This window comes from Neodiprion fabricii, chromosome 5 (assembly GCF_021155785.1).
Source record: "Neodiprion fabricii isolate iyNeoFabr1 chromosome 5, iyNeoFabr1.1, whole genome shotgun sequence".
In the NCBI taxonomy this organism is placed as follows: Eukaryota; Metazoa; Arthropoda; class Insecta; order Hymenoptera; family Diprionidae; genus Neodiprion; species Neodiprion fabricii.
Genome location: NC_060243.1, coordinates 30,037,089 through 30,059,077, shown reverse-complemented (window position 1 = coordinate 30,059,077; position 21,989 = coordinate 30,037,089). Strand labels below are relative to the sequence as shown.

The window sequence follows — 21,989 nt, the reverse complement described above, 5'->3', positions numbered from 1 at the left end:
CGTAGTAAGAAATATTTTTTCTCGGTTCAACGTTGAAGCTAATTTTCCGTTGCTGAGTATTTTACTTACAAAAATACTTTACCCCGGTCTGTATTGAAGGGCCGATTTAGGTCGAGAATAAACCGACCACTCGGTTCATATTAATTGCCATATAACTTAGGTGTTTACTGCACATGTGACGTGATGAGAAACATGCATTACAAAAGTCTGGATATGATCCAAGATGGCTCAAAAGCTGCAGCAGGTCAGGGAATTGAGATTTTGAGTGGTCCGTTTGCAATGGTCGGGTTTCAAGAAAACTCTATACATACATATATGAACGACACTGGTTTTATGTTCGAAAAAGAAAACTGACCCAAGTTGAAACTGCTGCCTTAGTCACGAAGCCTTCTGTACCTCTCTTGGCAATTTACAGACGAAAGAGAAACGCAGATGTGACGACGAAGCGATCTCATCTCGTTCAATATTAAATTCACCTAACACAAGACATCTCGAGAGAGCGAAAGAGAGAGACATAGATAGATAGATACATATTTTATTTATGTCAATCGCAATATTAGACAATACGTATCAGACCCTGCACAATCACTGGGTATAACAAAAAAAAGGGGTAGAGAGAGGGGGAGAGAGAGAGAGAGAGAGAGAAATAGAGGAAAAAAGGAAAACGATATCCAGCCGCTTGTTAATTGAGTTTGTAGTACCGCCAGCACGCTGGAGTTAGTCAAAACACTAAAACCCTTAATTTGGGTCGACTCTAAAATAAACGTCTTGTGTTTTTTTTTTTTTTTTTAGAAAAACGCAGAGACAGTTAAAATTCGAATTTGTCATTCGCACGTAGCCGCCGTTCATCACTTAATCTATACTACTCGTCTGACGGACGCCGTCCAAACAATTGTCACATGTTAATGAGGGTGTAAAGAGTCCAGGGCTATACCGTGCAGACGTACTCGTCAAGTTCCCGTAGTCTCCAAAACAAATCAAGAAAGAAAGAAAAACTAGTCCGCGGTATTTTCTTCTTTCAATTTTTGTTTTGGTCATCGCAGTACGACATTGTATAAGCAATGACCCGATAACGATGAACCGACGTCATATGCAGCAGGTATGCAACGACGATGATCAAACATATCGATGACACAATAATGACAATAGTAACAACCGCAACTATCCATAACTGGACTGGTAAATCTCGTACTATTTGTAATTCTTAAGCATAGATCGTAAATCCGCGTCCGTCCGCCAACTTAACGGCGGAATCGACGTTGTTTTGCTCGAGTTTCTACTTCCGGAAGCGGGTGTCCTCAGTCCGGAAGTTGGCGCTGTTACCGGCACAGCGTTTTGCTGCTGTTGCTGTTGCTGTTGCTGCTGCTGCTGCTGTTGTTGAGAGTCATTTTTTTCACCGGGCGGTTTGGGCAGCCTCCTCCTAAGCCAGTTGTGCTTCAACGCCTTATTCGGCGTCATCCGAAGCTCGGGATCCCACTCTAGGCACTTTCGTATGAAGTCGAGAAAGTAGGCGTCTTCGCATCCCTTCAGCGCCCTCTTCAGCTCCTTAGATCCTGGAGGACCTCTTCTTTTCCCCCGACGCGAGAGGCCGCCACTGAGCATTGTCGTCCCGTCGCTCATCGTAGTTGCCGTGCAGTACCTCGGGTACCCCTTCGAGCTTATGAAGTTCCGCGACCTCTTAGCACTGTCGAGTAACCTCTGAGGCGGCATGCCCAGCAGCTCTATTATGCAGGCCAGCTGATCGGCCTCGTCTTCGCCTGGTAGGAGGGGGAAACCGGTGAACATCTCCGCCAGTATACAACCCAGACTCCACATGTCAATCGGCATCCCATATCTAGCTCCCAATATCACTTCGGGCGCTCGGTAAAATCTGCTCTGTATATACGTGTACACTCGTTGGTGTTCGTAACAGCTTGAGCCGAAATCAATCACCTGGGAACAGATTATACAAGGAGAGGTTAGATACATTCGGCATTTTTCATCGGGAACTTGGGCGGATAAACCAAAGATTTGGTTTGTTTTTACACCGAGAGCTGAAACAGTGAAACTCGGCATGACGAGCGATCGACTCCCGAACACAAAATAATCCAACTCTACCGGTGGGCGAGATTGGAACACGTCGCAGGGTTGCCAACTTGGATCGAAACGGGGTGTGAGATGTGAAACTCTTCCGCGTCAATTGGCGAATTGATGATAACAAGAGTTTTCCGAGCCTCCTTGAATCACTACGTCAACTATCCGGGATTCGGTTAACCTAAAAACATTCGCGTCACCGACGTAACCTCAACGAGCTCCGTTTGACAGCTGAATTATTTTGAGTTGGCAAACCTGCGTTAAAAGACGATAAATCTCGCGCATGCGCAATGAGACGCTCGATCAGCCAAGTTTCACAGTTTCATCTCGACAGACCTAGAAACAGTAAATTCTTAGCCTTCGTATACCGGGCCGCGATTTCCCGTTTAACGAGATTATTATAACTACTCTGACGCTGGTTCCATTATTAAGGCATGTCTATCTATAGTCGAGAAGAAAAAGACGACACTGTGCGTATGTCGCGAAACAAATTTTCCACTCGCCTAGCCTGCGTGCGCGACTCGGAGAGAAGAAAATCTGTACCAATTATAGCATTGAAAGCAACAAATCATTGCTGATGGTTTGCGCGTGGGTGTACATGAGATTACACGTTTTTCACCACGGAGTTATGTCACGACTGTGTTGTAACGTAAAGAAATCTAACGGATCTTTTGCAGATTAATAGGTCGTTAATTCCTCATGACAAGTTCGATTATTTTTACTCAACAACGAAGGTGGCTCATTTTGAACAACGGTAGAATTAAGTTTTGCAATATTATACTATTTTACCTATCGAATTAGTATTTAATTTGCAAATGAAAAACGATCGCGAACTACAGTCCCAAAGGCTGCGATCAATGATTCGAAAAAAGATCACAGCTCAAAATCGTAAAAATCTTTTTTACATTTCCTCAACTGGTTGTCCAACAACTTTCTAGATGTCTGTTAGTCCCTGAGATATTAGGTTGGTTAGAAAAAGTTTAGTACGAAAAAACATGTACAAATTAGTGCTATGAGACTAATCGATAGCTTCGATTAATCATTTTTTTCGATTAATCGATTAATCGAAGTTGCCTAGTAATAATTCTGCAGCTCAATCGGTACATGAATCGAAACTGCCGATTAATCGAAACCGTTGATTAATCGATTAATTAGAAAAACTACCAATCGAAGCTGCCGATTAATCGATCAATCGCACAGCAATACTACAAATTACTTGGGAGATAAAAAAGAGTTTATCAAACATCGTATCAAACGGCAGGTCAACATCACCTTTGGATTTCATCGAATAGCGCCTCTATTGATCTGGTGAAATTTGGCTAGACTTCATCCACACGAAATAGATTCAGTAAACTGTACGAATCAATATATTTGAAGCTACCAGATGCCGCTCAATTATTTAGATAATATAATTAAACCACTATCTGCCTGTTATTTCTAAGCAAATTTAAGAAACCAACATCGATATTTCGTACATGCGTAAAGTATCTTTCGTTAGTATACATATATTTGGAATGAAGGATAGTGGCCTCCTTAAATACAAAACGTTCCTCTATTAAAGGGGTCTACAAATTGGTTCTGTTAAATGAAAAAAAAATAAGAAAAAAAAAAAGTTTTCACAGAGCGTCGTTGCACGTCTGCCAAGTTTTCACTCACTAGATGTAGGCAAAGGGGGGGAAGAAAAAAAAGCGTGCAGATATGTCTACGGGTCTATGATCCCGTCGTCGAGGTGGAGAAGTACACCACGTGCGAAAACTAGTCCAGACGCGATATGTATTATATATTTTCGCTAGTTGTTAGAATTCTTAGATTATGCCAGTGGTCGTCGTTCTCGTGTTTTATTATTAGGTATGTAGGTACAGTCTTACATTTTCTGATGCAGGAGATTCGCACGGTGGGATAAAACGTAACTATATAATACTTCAAGTCAAAATAATCACCGACATTTTTTTTTCTTTTTTTCTTTTTTTTCCCACTATTACACGCCCGCAAAAGTTTGTATGCAAATTTTATTACACTCGGAAACCGTTATTCACTTTCACCAGAGCTTGCAAGCTCGAAGCATATACATATATGTATAATCGGATATTGGCGAAAGAAATGATAAGCCTGTGTAAGAAATATTAGAATGTTTCAAATTGGAGCAATATTTTTATTATCTTTTTGCCGAAACGAGGTCTGAACGTTAGTCTTTACCACCTAGTATATGTGAAAAAAAAAAAATTGCACCTTATCTAAAACGAAGTCTAATATATATATAACATCAACACTATTATATTCATGTTACACTTTATGTCTAATAATAACCACAAGAGATTTCCGGTTCAGATGGAGAGGAGAAAAGAAATAATAAACGATTGAAATAGATCGGAGGTCTAACAATCAACTACGGAAGTTGAAATTCACATGGTGGTTTATCATTGTGTACAAAGAACCAATTATGTCAACCGGAATAAATAAACCTGAGTATTACGTCAAGGACGTTGAGTGATTATTTTTTATTACTCTTTATTTTTCTCTTTTCCAAGCCCTAACTAAAATAGTTGATAATTCAAACTTGCCGAGTCACGGTATACACAACGTGAAGAAACCTTACTTCGCAAAGTCTAATCATTAAAATGGATCAATTAACATTTCTATTAAACTCTTTGGCTCTTGTATTCAAGTTTACATATATATTTCAATAATAATAATAACAATGACATTAATAATACAATCAATGAGCGATAAAGGGACGGGAGAAAATGATCGGATCATCACAGTGCCGGTTAATTACTGTTTCTTTGAATCCAATTAGCAAAGCCCCTCAATTTCCAAATTCTTCATTATAACAACAACACGAGTAAAACGAAACGTGGATTATATTTTAATTTTTGTTCCCATTTTTACCGTTCGATACTCATGTACGTATTACGATGCACGTTATTAATATATTATATATATGTATGCATTCAGCTCACAGAGCTTATTACTGAAAATAATTTAACTTTATACGTGGCAAACGGTATACGCAGGCATAAGTCCGAATGTATTATATATATATATATATATGTGTACAAATGTATATACATAAACGCACACACCGTTACCTTGTACCTTATGAATTTCAAGCACAGTTATTTTCGTGGTCTCACATTGATTTTATCGATTCGACTAAAATACGTATAAATGTGTCCCTTCTCAGTTGAAATATGTCACAAGTATATAAGATACACTGTATTGAACATAGATATGAGTGTATACCTTATATAACTCTATGTACGTATGTAAATTATTTTATTGTTTCAGATTAGAAAAATATTTTCGTCGCCCCCCCCCCCTTTTTATTTTTTTGCTCTTACAAGATCTGAACATTAGTTTTTTGACGAATTAGAAAATCACCGCGAATGCGAGGCATTTTATAAGACTGTGCGATGAAAATGATTGTTTTGCAAGATTTTACGACAAAAAAAAAAACTGGAAGCTTGAATAAGTGAGGACGTTTCTTTTAATTTTTTAGAATATCAATTTTTCAACAACGTAACAATTAAACTATACAAAATAAATCGAACTGCCGGGGGAAAGTAGGCTGTCTGAAGATTGCAAACGCGGTATATATATATAAATATATGGATCGGAATTGTAAGTATATGATATGTACACTTGGGGACAACGAATCTGAGACCGCTAATTTTTTACACTAGACAGTTATGTTGGCAACGCAGGGCAACCTACAGCGCCACAGTCGGCCGAGCGCGAAACAAACTCAATCTCAATAAACGTAACGTAACCCATGACCGTCGAATCTAACCTTAGAATACGTGTCAATCTAACAAGTCGTTATCCCCGCGGTATTTTATCTTTCGTTGCGGAACTGATTCGAGAAATTGTGTGGAATCCTTTTCATCGTTCATCTAGCATATCCAGAGATTATAACGATCGTTCTACGATACGATAATAAATCCGTTATAGATCAACGCTCATTTACCTTATATATGTTCCGGAATCTATATAATTCTATTGACATATCTATAGATAAGACACGGATACTTGTACATACATAGTAACCCAAGGTAGTCAATATTCAGATACTTGAAATGTCCGTCTGCAGTAAATCTCTTGCTTTTGATAAGAATAAAAATATTAAGTTATAACGGGTACAAAATTTGTTTTCATTTAATAATCAGAACTGTATTCTGTGTATATATATATTTATATACACCGTTTTTTAAAACATATTTTCAATGTTTAGCATAGCCGAAAAATCTAAATATAAAATTTCGTGTGTATAATCACTGCTGACGGAGAGTAAAAATACTGGAGAAAGGTCGATGATTGGTTGCTATAAACGATTAGAAAACCGTTTAGATGTGCGAATTGAAGAGTTTTATTAAACGCGGTCCAACCGCTAATCTTTGTGATTCTTCTCGTCTTTTGTATTACTTCTTATCTGCGCTGCTCGATTGTCCGGCAATTAATTAAGAATTGTTCGATCAATCCTATGACGAATGAATCGAAAAGAAGAAAGATCGCGAATAATATATTGTAGACGCGGAAGAAGAAAACTTATTTAAATCCCAACGACGATGATAATGATAAACCAAAAAAAGAAAAAACAAACAAACATGTTTTACAATAACACGGAGTACGTTATACTGCGTAGTGTTAATCAAACCTTGAGTGTTATTATACACTATACAGATTTATAAAGCAATGACTGTACAGTGTAAAGCGATGTAGCATCAAGGTCATCGGTCGCGTACTACTTGCAAGAGTAGCAAATTAATAAAAAATTAAAAAAATAAATATATATTCGTACACAGGCTTATATCGTAGGGTATACGAACTCTTTGAATATGGTCTCATACGCAACATCATCGAGTTGAATGTGTCTCTTGTTTCACGTCGCTCATTGACGACCGATGGATTGAGTTATTAATTTAACTAGGTCAAAGACAATGCAGGGGAATTTAAGAAGTAATAAAATCCTCACGTGCATAATTATTATTAGTCCGGTATCGCGATCCAATCGTCAAGGTTAAGAAACCGGAAGAACGAGTAGAAGAGGTGCCGTAATGGTTCATTGTTATACTGTCCAAAACTAAAAATTATTCCAATTTTTCTGTTCAATTAGTTCATTTTCCTCAAGGAGAAAAAAAACAAAATTGTATCGATTTTTTTTTGTTATTCTTACGTGTTACAGTTAACACGTTTCGAATGAAATTCAATTCTTAATGTTGTGAATTAGAAGAATTATTTACTATCAGTGCGCTATAATACAAAAACTTCGTCAGCTAACGGTAGAAATCATAACTGCATTAGCGTAACTCAGTTTTGTTTGTATGTACAGCTGTCTTAGCTTAGCTTTCAATGACGCGCGATAATCGAAGGAGAGAATGTGGACTATAAAAAAAAAAAGGGGGGTGGAAAAAAGAATGAAAATATCTTTACGATCGGCAATTTGAACAATCTGAAAAACTGACCGGAAGAAGCGTCTGTAACAGACGACGTTGCCAGGCCAATAAAAGCAGAAGTTGACGGAAGAAGAAGCAAAAAATTAGCCTAACTCGAAACGGAAAGAAGAGAGTCTAAATCCGTCGCGCAGAGAGTTGAAACAAATTTTACGATAACCGCGGCATTAGGAACGAGTATTTTTACTCGTATACTCTTGAAATTTGTTTTATATCCAAGAGAAGAACGAAAGAAAACACGAGGAATTAAACACATCGAATAATTGATTTGCACGGAGAGAAACGACAGTTAAAAAAAAATAATAATAATAATCGTCTAAATTGAAAAAAAGCAAGATTGCAACCTGTTTTTAGTTCTGCGGCTGTGGTATTAAGAGGATGGTATAATCAATGTTTACCGACCTAGTATAACGTCGGTTATTTTGACTACTATCGGAACCTATGTAATTATACATCATGTAATGCTGGACAGAAGACGAAAATAATGCCATAAAATGTCTGATCTCTGATCGAATAACTGCTAATTGTAAGTAAAGTATTTCCTGCCGTTATTCTCGCAACATAACAATTTGAGATTTATTCTCAGTCGTAATTTCGTGTCAGTGATGTTCAGGTTCTGATTATAGTAAAAATAATAGATATTCTACTCCACCGGCTAGGACTGACTATAGCCAAAATAAGGGACGTTTTTCTCGATCGGTAAGGACTGTCTACAACCAGAATAAGGGACATTTTACTCGGTCGATAAAGACTGACCGTAACCAAAATAAGGGATGTTTCGTTCGGTCAGTAAGGATCGTCTAAAACCAAAATAAGGGACATTTTACTCGGTCGGTAACGAGTGCCTGTGGCATCCTCTTAACGGAACACGTGAGCGCGATACTGAAACACCCTGTAAAAAGATACGTGACATATTATATATGTATACGCCAGAGTATAATATACGTTATAATTTCTTAGCCTCGACACTATATCCCCGGCAGTGTTGTGAGGTCACAACAAAGTTGTCGGTTACCAAGAGGACTGGCAAAACCAGTTTGCGACAGTAATCTGGAATTGAATTTAGCAAAGAGTCATAAGGGCAGCTTTGCAGCAGGCAAGGCAAAAGATGTGTACAGCAAGCAGCAGCAGCAAAACATCGCCGTCGAAGATTGACGACTACCGACCAAGCAATAAATAAACATGACAAAAAAAAATCATTATTTCAAACATAACACAACGGGACATGTACACGTGTCCATAAATAAATTGTGTAAATATGACGGTGAATATTAGCTTAAATGCGCGACGACAAATGTCAATAACTGCAAATATTTATTGCATCCCCAAATCATAGAAAATAAAATATAACGTCTTACAGAAGTTAATGTGATATAATCAAAATTATTTTGAAGTAACTTAGTTTCCAACGAGATATACGCGCGTCATAATAATCTGTACTACTGTACTATGGTTTACTAAAGTTTCAAACGATCTTTATAAATTTGAGAGATAAAAATATTTCTCAAAAATGTATCGCGACATTAAAGTCACAAAGGTCAACCTCGTCATTCTGTCGCTTCAAATTGATTCGATAAACTTGTATTTGACACTTCACGGACAAATCGGCCGTTTATTAAATTTTATTAGGATTGGGCAGCAGCAACGGCAAGCGTATTGGATTTAAAAGAAAAAGAAGTTTTCCGCGCTATAGAAATTGAAAGCCAGCGGACATGCAGAAGAGGAGTAATGTCCGAGTGCAATAAATAGAACTGTGGATATATTTTATCAAGCCGCTTTCTATTGCCAAGAAAAAATTTCGGGATTTTCAAATTGATAAATTGATGCAAAACTTAGCAGAAAATACTGTATAGAATAGAATTAACTTCGATAATGTAATAAATTTAAAATAGCAACGACAATATCGACGATAATAATAATAATAATAATAATAATAATAATAAAAACAACAACAACGACAACGACACAACGACAAAAATCTAATGACGAGGAAACAAAATTAGGATAGGCCAATTTATTCCCAGGAAGTCTTTCGTCCGAAGCTGCCTAAAAATATAACATGCATACATACATACAGCAGTTAAACAACTCGACCGTGAGTAAGTGTGTACGTATAGGTATATGTATAGTTAAACATAACGGAGAAGAATAAAAGGAAAGGAAAGAAATGAGAAAGGAATATAAATAGATGGCTGTTGAATTCAGTGTTTTTTCCTCAGTTACCGGAAAATCGTTTCTTTGTTCTTCGCTCGCATCTTTGCACACAGGTTTTACTTGTGACTCGTTGTCTTTTTCCGTAGAGATATTATAAAGTGTATGAGAAATCTTACGTTGAAAATGATAATCACGCTTGTAAATTCGAACACCAGTAAGGACAAAGAAGAAAATCTAATAAGATAGAGGTGAAAAAAAAAATGCTTCTTTTAACCCTCGAGTCACGCATTATTGTGCCGAGTCAACTTTTATAACAAGATGGTATTCTACGGTTTTCATGGTCGCTGATTGCGGATATGAAATCAGATTTCAAAATTTGAAGATGGCGGACAAAAATTTCAAATTTAATCAAATCCGGCCGAAAAACTTTAGGCAGTTTTCGGGGTCGCTGATTACAAATCTGAAATTAGATTCTGAAAATTCAAAATGGCGGATCCTATGTGGTGGACAAAAATTTGAAATTTGATCGAATACGGTCAACACACTCCATGTTTGGATTCGCCATACTGAATTTTCAATATCTGGTTTCAGACTCGTAATCGGCGAACCCAAAAACTCCTGGACGGAGTTTTTTCTCCGGATTCGATCAAATTTCTAATTTCTATCCACCATATTGCATCCGCCAATCTTGAATTTTCAAAATCCGAATTCAGATTCGTAATTAGAGGCCCCGAACACTAATACATATTTTCCAATCAATTTGTTTCTAACAATAATAAGTTACATTATATCGCAACAATCACTTTCGAGTATTGAAAACCTATTACCTATACTATCAGAAATAGAAGAAAACCGCAAAGAAATGTGTTGAAAAGTTCTTTAAATATACAAAAAATGGATATAAAATAGGTGGTAAGAATACTTAACACTATGACTCAAAGGGTAAAGGACATTCTCGAAAGATGAGGTATAGATAACTTTTTTAAGTACGTATAGTAGATATATATATGCATATATATATATATATATATATATCTATATATATTACTCGGGAAGCTTTAAGTACAGTATATTTATAGAAGTGGTACACATTTAGACGGAAAACCCGAGGAAGAAAAGAAAGGAACGAGAAGAGAGGGTGCCATAGGTTTTCCCCTAGCCTAGACCAAAGATTCACCCAGAGCACACTCTATCTATATTTTGAAAGGAGAAAATAATACTTTTACTCGGAGAGAGGAACTCGGGAGGGTTCGTTTCTCAGCCAAAGACATTCGCGGTCTGTTCCTAAAACGGATTAACTTGAAGCTCTCCAAGAAGTCGAAAGAATCATGAAAATTGGGAGACAATCGAATCTCAAGTGTCGATAAAGTAGATATTCGTTTTACCAGGATTCATTTTTTTTTTTTTTTTATCGTACACCTAACGAAGTTTACTGATCTTTCAAAGTACTGTGCATAATGCGCACTATTGAAAAGACTCTTTTACCAAACATGAATACCAAAGAATAGTTAAGTTTCATTAGTAGATCGGATCAATTTGTGCAAAGTATTTTTCAGATAAATACGAGTACAATTAACACAGCATGCAAAAATAATTGAAATTGTACTGTCAGTGTTAAATATTCACTAATTATTGAATAAAATATCACAGTACTTTTCACAGATCAGCACAGTGTGTCAAATCAATATGACGTCAGAGAACTTCTTACTAGAGACAAATTGCGTTATTTTTGTCATTCTTTCTCGTTTATGGTCAAACTTGAGATGAGAAGAAATATTGTAATTATTGTACATAAGTAGATTTTATCTTGAATGAAAATTTTGAATCCGAAAGATGTAAAATCTTGAAATGACTAATTCATCGATGACAGCGTCGAGGCGTAAAGAGACATTATCCATAAATTCTGATGCTTGTGTGATGTCACTTTGAAAGACTAAGTAAGTAGTCTACTACCGTCTCACTGAAAGCGTCTTATTAGAAAATCTGCTTGAGTTGAGTTCTGCTCTTTAAAGATTCCCCCTTTAAGGTGTGCATGTTTCTATATATGCAACCACTCGCAGACAGCAGCCGTTCATTAACGTCACCGTCGTACAACTGAAATCCAAGGTTTTATTTCTTCAACAGTATGAAGAGTTTATTTCCGGGAAGAATTTTCGTTTCTTTACTCATTGGCATTTTTCAAAATATACTGCTGTTTCGAGTATAAAAATAAACCAGCAGCACTATTCGTGTCACACGCACGGTGGGTAGTTAAGTGTGCTTTTAACGAGTAGTTGAACAAGGAATCAAGTCAGTTTACACCCTCAACCCTTAATTTCAGAATCATCGTTTCGCAACGAAGTTTCCATTTTATCGCTTTGGTTGGATGTTTAATTCGTGATTTTGCAAGGCGTCTTCAACGTCAAGTATATCTCTCCACTTTCATGTGAAATATAATACAATTTAATACAAAGGGCTTGATTGAAGAACCGTAGACAAATTACACAAAATAACGACAGAGCGATGGATCGAATGTGAAACTATGACAATAGTCGGAGTTCGAACTTGACAGTGAGAGATACATCCGACACATTTGTACTTGAATACAATTGAGCCAATCAATAAAACAGTGAGTACTGTATAATATGAATATAAACTGACCTTGATACCGCTGCGTCCCTGTTGTTTGAGGAGGACGTTTTCAGGCTTCATGTCGCAGTGAATGATTTTGTTCTTATAGAGAGCGTCGAGGCACTGTAGCAGAGAGTGTGAAAACTTTCTAACAAGAGCGAGGCTGAAGCCTTGAAACTTGTTCTTCTTAATGAGTTCGTAAAGATTAATACTAAGCAGTTCGAAGGTGATGCACATATGATTTCTGAAGGAAAACGAATCGTACATGTGTATAATGTTCATTGTATTGTCCTTATCCTGTTCCTTCAAATTCTTCAATATTCTAATCTCCTCCTGAGCCTGTCGATAGAATCTCTTCTCGTTCCTGACCATCTTAAGCGCGACGTGTTCCTGGGTCTTGTGATCATAGGCCTTGACGACCTGACCAAACGAACCCTTGCCGATTACCTTGAGTACCTCATATCTGTAGGCTACGTGATCGTGAGTGATGTGAATGTACGATCCCTGGTCGTTGTCGTACCCGTTGTTGTTAGCAGCGATCCCGATGATCCCCGGTCGCTTCTTAGCGTTAGCTCCGATGTAGTATATCTGCGGATAGTTGAATATCTCGTGATGTTCGTGCGGCGTAAGGTACTTCATGTAGAGTTTCATAACTGTGTCGGGAGTCGCGATTGTTGTCGCAGGCTTTCCGCCAATCGTAGAGTTTCCTTCCGTCCTGCCATTTTTCACCATAGGACTGCTCGACTGGCTGTTTGGTTGGGAATGGGAGTTGTGGCAGCTAGAATTGTGGCTCGTATGGCTCGTGTGAGAACTCAGGCTGATGTTCAGGCTGTCTGAATTGCTAGGAAGGTTTTGCAGGCTGTTGTTAGCGCTCGAACCCAAACTTGGCAAGTGCGTACTTCCGTGCGCCGAGTGACTCTGGGGCGATTCACCCTGTTTCAAGACTAGACTGCCCCCTTTTAACGGGGGCAAGTGGTTACTTTCGTTTGTCGAGATGTATGTCTGCGTCGATATCGCGTTCGATGGTACAAACGCGTTCGGTCTTGATAGCGGCATCTCGATAAAACTACTAACTAGTGCTAAGCTAGTCATTTGTGCCCATTTAGAATTGTAATTTTTTTATTGTAATATTTAATATTTATCGCGTTCTTCCCTTCGGTTAGTATTTATTCTATCCTGCTCATATTTATTACAATGATTTTTGTTTTTTTTTCTGTTTAGAAAAATTATTATGTATTTATTTTATTTAATTATATCGTCGAAGGGAAAAACTTTTTACTTCGGCTTATTTAAAACGTGATAGAGAGATTTGTTGTTAAGTTTTCAGTCTCAATTTTACGGTAATATATTTGTTCGATTATTATACTGATAGGGGAGACGCGGATGTTCACTTTAAATGAGAAGAAAAAACAAAACAAAAAACCGAGAACAGAGCTTTTCTATTTTTCTTTTTCCTCTTGTCTACACCTGCTGTCTTGCGATATTTAAGTTGTGTGACTGTGGTTTATTGAGATCGTCGATTGCAGAGGCAGTAGCGTTGGTTTATATCACGATTTCAAAAGTGTTTCTTTCCCTCTTTGTTTTTTTTTTTTTTTGGAATTTTTTTGTTGTTTTCTTTTTACAACGAAAAAGAAAAATGAAGATGAAACGATTGGACAAGTACTTTCAATGAAATAATTTAAATAGAGAGAAATAAAACGAAACAAAAACAAGTAATGAAGTGTCAAACGAAAAATAAAACGATGCAAAAAATGTGGTAGACTAGACGAAGTTTGAATCTATTTTCTTCAAACAGAGATACTTGCGCGTTTTTATTATGAAAATCGTAACGTATAAAAAGATCACGGAAATCGGTTAGTGTTAGTCTCAATTTGAAATACAAAATATCTATTTCAAATTGCCCGCTTAAATGCAGTAAGGAACTATGGAAAACGAGTTTCTACACTCATATGAAACAACACTTTGAAATAGGATCGTCGATTGTTATTAAAATGTCACTTATGATTCACTTATTTATTTGTTCATTTATTTGAATTAATAATTCCCTTTATTTTCGTTAAACAGCAATTAATAAACCGATTGTATTACCTATCTCTTTTGTTTTGTCCGTCGTATATTTTTGAGAAAAAATTTCAAACGTTGATTCGAACGTCTAATTTTATACTCTATGGTAAACGAGGAGGACAAACGCATTATGAGATGCACGCGTTTAGCCGAGAGGTTGTTGGCACGAGGCCGGCCGACCAAGTTTGATGACTTCGCTCCATTCAATTGTTTTTCATTGTTTTTCTCAGTCTCTCCCGCTTCGCGCTTTCTTTATTCTCCTACTATTGTGGTTAATATTATTATTTATTACTTTTATCACCGTCGGAGAACGAAAATAAGTATTCGCTATTTAATCGTATCAAATCCGGCGCTCACTTGTTTCTCGGTTTACAGGTAAACAGCAAGAGTGGTCACACTTCCACTTTACTTTTCAATCACGCACACCGTTGAGAACCTGTATCAATATCGATCATTTCTCTTCTCCGCACACAGAGTTACGCGTTAGCGTACGTATAATTTGAAGTGTCAATATGATCATATGTATTCACCTTAACCCTGGCAGTGCAATATATGTTTCAGTCACGAATTAGATATCCTCCAGTTTTCATTGGTTAAATCCGACAGATTGATTTCTCCGACTTCGTACATCCGAAATTATACGCACGCACACAGACACTCAGTCACTCACTCATTCACTCACACACACGCACGCAATATATCAAACAGCATATGTATATTTATGTATCACTGACGATTCAAGTTACGTGCGTCAAATCTGTTATCATTCGTTCACGTTTTACTTCAGCGTCTTATCTGAGATCGTCGTTCTTCTTTTCGAAACTTTCGTACGTCGATTATGATTTTATTTATATCATATATTCTTCACAATAAAATTCCTTTGGGCAGTTTTATCACGACTTGAGGTTGAAAAACACCTATCACCATTACCGCGATGATTATCATCAATTGTCTTTGTCTCCGTGTTTCGTTGCGGTGCGATATTTCACTTTGCACAATTTTCCATTCGCATATATAATATTCGCCCTCAAACCGGCGTATTTATGCACATATGTATATATATATATATATATATATATTTACGTTAAAAATTTGCTGTATTAATTAATCACATAACGCACACAAAGTCGCGTATCCATGCGCGTACTCGAAAAGTTGATAAAAAATTTGAACAATTCATTCGTAATAATTATGATAGATGGACGACTGAGGCCGATTCTTTTGTTTATTTATTATTCATCCCAGACGTCGAATTTCATTCACAGCCGCACACCACCACCACCACGCACTCTATCCGGTGTTAAAACGATGTTCGCGATCGGCATATCTGTGCAGGTAGCGGATAGACTTTTCATTTGTCGATTAATACGGATGAGACAAAGGCAACGTCAGTAGAATGAGCATGAACCAGCAGTAGAATGAGAAGGAGGCGGCTTCTTTCTTTTCCTTCTCTTTTTCGATTTCCACCTCGTCGTCGTCGTCGTCCTCGTCATACAACGCACCTCTACTATTATTCAGATGGTCGGGGTCGTTTCTAGCTTCCGACCAACGCCACACACAGTCACTGTCTGCCGTATGATTTCTTGGCCCCTTGTCGAACCCGCGCCAGTTCGCTAACCATCACGCACACCATCCACCATATTTATACTTTTTGTAGCCCCCGTAAGGTGTTGGGTAGACAGAGAGACGGGCGTACGAACAGGGTGTATTTAAGCCCGTTGCGAGAGCTTTCCACGTTGCACGAGAACATTTATTTGAAAATTCTCCTGTGTTTTCTGTTACTCGTTTATTTCAAACGCGAGACAATATGTCACCACTCTTCTGTTGTTTTTCCCTGTTCAGTCCAGCTCTCTCTCTTTCTATACATCTATCTTGATCGAATTTCTTTGTTTATTCTATCGCTCGGTGTGTTATTGCGTGAAAAGATAATTAATTAACTATTTATTTGATCTTCTTTCTTTTTTTATTTTTATTCGAGTCACTCGAACAAAAGAGGGGAAAACAGACCGAACACGAGTGTAGTGGAGTATCTTTTTTTCTATTCGAAACGTCAAATAGATGTGTGCAGGTACGATATGCATGCATATACGTATACGTATAACCCTAATTGGTCATTATTCTTATTTTGTTTTGTATACGACTCGCGTGTAACTGTACATCCGGCACAGGTGCACTATCTTTTGGTCGTTCTTTCACTAGTTTATTGTGGGGGTGCAAATCAGGGGTTTTCGCGTTCTAGTGTTCCTGTTTCGAGTCGGATATTTCAGAGGTGTACCCGTACTTTGTCGGGTACCGTTACGTGCGTCAATTTTTATACTGGGTATTGTCAGGTTACACAGTTTTTCATATATAAACAGGCGAAAATTTGTTAGAAATACTCGAGGCGTGCTCCTTCGGACCGTAGGAAAACGCCAGCTTAATACACCCACGCACACACGCACGCGATCACCGAACCCCGAGGAAGGCCAAAAACCTACTAATGCGATTGCAGAACGTCGCACGAACCCGCTATTCGGCCTCTTCTCGGCTCACGGCGCCATCTTGCCGCAAATGTTGTTAACTATACGCGCAGGTTAGCATCTACGTATACAGTGTAGCTGTACATTTTGATGGTTTCTCGTAATATATGTACAGTAAAATGCATAAATGCCTTTTTGTTTTCGGTCTAAAACAAAATGCGAGTTCACTTTGTGTGACGATGCAAATAACGTAACATGCAGATAACGTGAGATAATAAATCAAAGTAGCATTCTGTTTCGGACCGAAAGTAAGTCAGTCTGGAGGTTAGGGCATTCATGCACTTTCCTGAACAGTAATGTTCATTAATAGGTTTACGCTGACTGACTATTTTTTTGTCATGAAAAGTAAAACGAGTGTTCTTTCTATAGAAATTTTACGTGTCTTAGTTCAACGCGTCGTTTATTTCGAGCAGTTTGCTTCTTCTTTCTCTTACTTGCGTCGCTAGTCACTGGCATATGAAATTTGATTAGAAAGGAAACTCCTTACAGTTTTGATTCCAAAAAAATAGTAAGCCAGTGAGAATTTATTAATGAATACGACTAAACTACGAAATGCTTTATGCTTTTGCACAAATTTTGCAACCATAGCAGTGGATTTAGAAGTAAGAGAGACGCGATAAATATGAAGCATGGTTGTAAATGCAAAAACCTTGTCCGTACAATTTTCGTACTAACGACGTGCAACTGACGTCGGCGTCACAACGCTTAGGTATTCCAAATTGGTTCAAGCGTCAGTGCGACAAGAAGAGCAAACGTATCCTGTCTCCGTTTGTAGAATATCCGAGGCGAAACTTATAGCACGGTCTTTCGATCTTATCAATTTATTTACTTCGTGGCGTGTTGTTTGCTGCCCAGCAGCAGGGGAGAGGAGACAAAAAAGTCCGTTAGGAAGCGAGGATTCAAGAAGAAGTACAGCAAAAAGACGCCAAGCAGCTAATCAAAACAAAAGAATAGTTGATGATCGCACACGATAGCGCAGATAATCGTTAGTTTGATATATCAACACTATTACAACGAGAGGAGCTGGAATCGTCGCAATAATCACTAAATAAATATTTACATACGTATGTATCATAACTCCGAGTGCATTGGTCAAAATCGATCGTGTTGACATTTCGATCAGCCTACCAATCATTCGCATTTTATTTTTCCCACGAGAATCGGTAACGTCGCATTGACAAGATACTTACTTTTGAGTAACACGCTTAGTTAATGCGTGCAACTTGAACGCGCAAATTGTAGTTCGTACAGATATTTACGTCTACGCACGAGAAATACAAGGAATTGAGTCGCAGTTCCAGTACCCAATACCATAAAGCAAAGCTCAATAACCGTGAGAAAATGAAGTCCTCGTCAAAATCGTTTAAAGAAATGCGTCCGTTCGGTAAGTAAATAAATGAATAAATGATAACATCAAATTTAGGTTATTTAATCTACTGCTTAATGCGTATAAGGCTATTATTTTCGCTATTCCGCACGTATAATTATGGAAACAAACAAAAATAATAATAATAATGATAGCCGTAATCATAACAATGAAAATAATATGCAATAAGATGTTTCTTTTTAATCCTTGAGAGAACTAAAACCATTTTTATTATATAAATAAACAAATCGAAAACCACCTATAATACTTCTTTTTCACTATTTTCAACTTTACTTTAACTATTTACAGTGCAGCGTGTCGCTGAGGTTGAATTAATTAGGCAACAACATCCAAATAAGATTCCGATAATTGTCGAAAGATTCGCCGGAGAAAAACAATTGCCAATTATGGATAAAGTCAAATTTTTAGTACCTGATCACCTGACTGTAGCCGAGCTTATAAAAATTATTAGGTGAGTCGCAATTTCACAAAGGAATCATGTTTCATTTTTATTATTTTTTTTTTAGTGTTCTTACTAAATTATAACTCATGTAATTATTTCGAATTAATCCACTTCTTTATTATCTCTCTCTGAGATAGGTCGCCAGAAATTTTCTTTTATATCTACTTTGTGCAAAACAATTTTCTGAATATGTTGCAGTAGTTTATTAAATCAAATGACATAAAAACTCTGTTTCGTCATTCTTGGAAATAGGCGCAGACTACACCTTCATCCGACCCAAGCATTTTTTCTGTTAATTAATCAAAGAAGCATGGCTAGTGGAAGCTTGACAATGGCGCAGCTCTATCAGCACGAAAAAGACGCCGATGGTTTTCTTTACATTGTTTTCGCTAGCCAAGAAGTATTTGGTTGCTAAATTGCGACTGGTGTGATTCTAGGTGAGTCTTCGGTGATTATACACAAATTGTAAGAATTACCTATATAATATGAAATAAAAGAACTTGGCGTACTTATGCTCTGTGTGTTGCAAAGAATTCATAGCTAGTGCCAAAAACTGCTGCGTGAACATTAAAGATGACTAATATCCAAAAAAAGGATGAATTGTTACACATATCTTACTTTTACTTGTATTTACTGACTTTTAATGGTATCAAATACATGCAAACAGCGATGTAAATTGTATTCAAATAAATATGAGTAATTTTATCGAATTATAATACAGTGTATAGAAAGCTGGGTTTTCTATTTCAAATAACATTTTCTTGAAATATTATCCTATATCTGTTGTTAAAGTGATATAAAAATTAATAAAATCAATTCACTGCATTGTTGTTGTTGAGTAAATTTCAAGGACACTTTACCTGTAATATTTACTGTCGTTTTTTTATTGTATTTTATTTACATTAGGATACATGAATCAGAGGATGCCTCTGTCTTTTCTATACATGCATGCGTTACGAATGTCTAATACTGAAAACCGACTTATTGCTATTTCAGATTTAATTATTTTATACAAAAATATCGAACGACGGGTGATAAATACTGTTGAACTTATTGCAACTGTGATTAGGCTGCTGCGTGTTGTGTGAGAATAAGTTTGAGAATACATGAGGGACATGTTAAATGCAAACTGAATTAAAGAATAAAAAGGAAAGTAAACAAATTATATACCTCCAGTAAAAAGAGAGCTGATAATCCTAGTAGTTGATTATTCTTGACTTAATTATCGTTTTATTGTACCCATTCATTGTACTGAAAGTTTAATTATCACGTCAATCACTATAATGTTATAACAAGTCGAACTACTAGTGTGAAACAGCTCAAACACTTGATGAAAAAATACTACGAAATATCATATTTTTATTTCAGCCTGAATGTTGACATTGAGATTTCTTTATTAACCGTTTTTGTTTAAGCGTCATATCCTATTGTTACTTATTAATTTGTATTAACTACACTCGCTCATGTATAATTATATCATGATAGTTCCTCAAATTGCCTGCTGAAAAATAATTGTTTTGTAACAATCTTATCCTTGTTCAAGAAATGTTACAGTAGAATCTAAACAAATAATCTCCTTTATGATAATATTGGAATATATTTACAGATAAAATGTATTAAGTAGCGTTAATAGTATTTTGTACGTTAGTAGTTAGTTGACGAAAATGGCAACAAATATTCTAAAGTTAACAGATTTTGCAATATGTTCGTACAAGTATTTTTTAGTAATTAGAATATTGTAAGTTTTTCTCACATTATAATTATTAATTTTTTTGAGGCTGATAGTTTTTCTTAGTAATATCAAAATTCATTTGTTCGTAAGATCTTCATAGACCAATCGAAACGAAGTGTTTCGTATTTGCTATTTTTGTTTATCTTAATCAATTGAATTTTCTTTGATGATAGTTTCATCTTTTCGGTAGTTCAAAGCATGGGTTAATAAAAAAAACTGTTAGTTATTTAAAATATCAAATAGCCTTCTTGAAAATAATATATTTTTTGCTTACTCTTTCCTTCAAACTAGATGCAATAAACTGTCATTAATAACGTGCATATAATATACTTATTCTATACAAAAAGATAAATTACAATTCGGAGGAAAAAATACTCATTGAATTCCTATGTCAGGCAACTACGAGTGTTTTTGAAACTATTCAGGTAGAATCAGCTGTGAATTATTGATTAATATAATTATCATGTAATATCTCCTTTGTTTAAATAAATATTATTACTTTATGATACTTGTGAATTATTTTCTTTTCTTATAATGACTGATGTTTTTCCACGGTATCCTGACTTCGATCAGATATCTTTACGTTAAGAATATTTGTTCACCGTGGAATTTTATTTTCTTTTAATGATTTTACTGATGTATTTGGAAAAATAACATTTGCATTTTCGCGCACAGTATAGAGGTAAACATATAATTTGAAATAATAAAAATACACAACAGAATATCGATATTGTTGTCCTTTCTGCCTCAGATTCGTTTTCGAGTTTTAACAATGATTCCGTTACTGGTAGACCTATTCAAATTCCATCGTTGTTTACAATAATTTGTTCTTGTGACCAAAGATCTGTTGCTAAAATTGATGAAACTTCTGTTATACGTATTATTATCATTAATTGCACATTCATACAATTCACAATTAGTCTAATGATTTTTACCTATGCCAAATTTAATCAGGGATGAGAATTTGAACAGCATTCATTTTCACAATCGCTGCAGTCAACTGCTAATTATGAGGCTTTAACGCAGGTACAATTCAAATGGGCAAAACTCAATTCGTATACTGGGCTGGATCTACCAATGAGATTGGTATTGTCGAGTATAAGGACGCGGTGTTTGTTTACTCTCAGTTCATCTGATGTTTACCTTCACAGAGGACACCTTGACTGGCTATACTAGCTGTGTTTGAGGGACGATATTTATTAAAAATGTAAAAGTTTTACTTGGTAAATGCGACGTCAGGGTTCGGAATTTTCATGGTAAATGAACTGATTTTTATTTGTGTTGATTATTTGATTATCTACCTTTCAAGATACTTAGTACTTTTTCTTTTTTAATATATATCTATATTCATAACATTCAGTTCGTATTCTCTTCTCATGTTCTTTTTTTTCTCGTCTGTACCAATCTCACGGTTCAACCTTTACCGTCAGTAGTAACGAACATCCTACATTGACCGTAATTTTGAAATTAGCGCGGAACTGTAAACAGCATGTACGGAGTACCATGATTGGTCAACGATCTTAGAATAAGAAAAATAGCGTCAGATAAAACAGAGCGT

General features: G+C 36.4%; 2 protein-coding genes and 1 long non-coding RNA gene across 3 annotated transcripts; 1 reads left to right on the top strand and 2 right to left on the bottom strand.

The window, feature by feature from the left end:
- Nucleotides 1–1,013: 1,013 nt before the first annotated feature.
- On the bottom strand, nucleotides 1,014–16,835 carry LOC124183131 (dual specificity tyrosine-phosphorylation-regulated kinase 2). The gene is made up of 2 exons (XM_046571208.1): nucleotides 12,318–16,835; nucleotides 1,014–1,932 (listed from the first exon to the last, which is right to left on the bottom strand). The coding sequence occupies exons 1-2, from the start codon at nucleotides 13,377–13,379 to the stop codon at nucleotides 1,192–1,194; spliced, it is 1,803 nt and encodes a 600-aa protein (XP_046427164.1). The 5' UTR covers nucleotides 13,380–16,835; the 3' UTR covers nucleotides 1,014–1,191.
- An 889-nt stretch (nucleotides 16,836–17,724) lies between these two features.
- LOC124183137 (microtubule-associated proteins 1A/1B light chain 3A-like) lies at nucleotides 17,725–20,939 on the top strand. Its single transcript, XM_046571240.1, has 3 exons — nucleotides 17,725–18,254; nucleotides 18,546–18,708; nucleotides 18,952–20,939. The coding sequence occupies exons 1-3, from the start codon at nucleotides 18,212–18,214 to the stop codon at nucleotides 19,112–19,114; spliced, it is 369 nt and encodes a 122-aa protein (XP_046427196.1). The 5' UTR covers nucleotides 17,725–18,211; the 3' UTR covers nucleotides 19,115–20,939.
- LOC124183138 lies at nucleotides 18,996–21,897 on the bottom strand. The gene is made up of 2 exons (XR_006870932.1): nucleotides 21,367–21,897; nucleotides 18,996–21,281 (listed from the first exon to the last, which is right to left on the bottom strand). It is a non-coding gene; the product is annotated as an uncharacterized LOC124183138 (long non-coding RNA).
- Between the last annotated feature and the right edge of the window lie 92 nt (nucleotides 21,898–21,989).

What these genes read in the sequence shown, in the direction of transcription:
- LOC124183137 (XM_046571240.1), top strand. Translation starts at nt 18,212, where the DNA reads ATGAAGTCCTCGTCAAAATCGTTTAAAGAAATGCGTCCGTTCG. An exon ending in TAAAGAAATGCGTCCGTTCG is followed by an intron (nt 18,255 to 18,545) that starts GTAAGTAAATAA and finishes AACTATTTACAG; the next exon opens with TGCAGCGTGTCGCTGAGGTT. An exon ending in GAGCTTATAAAAATTATTAG is followed by an intron (nt 18,709 to 18,951) that starts GTGAGTCGCAAT and finishes TCTTGGAAATAG; the next exon opens with GCGCAGACTACACCTTCATC.
- LOC124183131 (XM_046571208.1), bottom strand. Translation starts at nt 13,379, where the DNA reads ATGACTAGCTTAGCACTAGTTAGTAGTTTTATCGAGATGCCGCTATCA. An exon ending in AGGGACGCAGCGGTATCAAG is followed by an intron (nt 1,933 to 12,317) that starts GTCAGTTTATAT and finishes ATCTGTTCCCAG; the next exon opens with GTGATTGATTTCGGCTCAAG.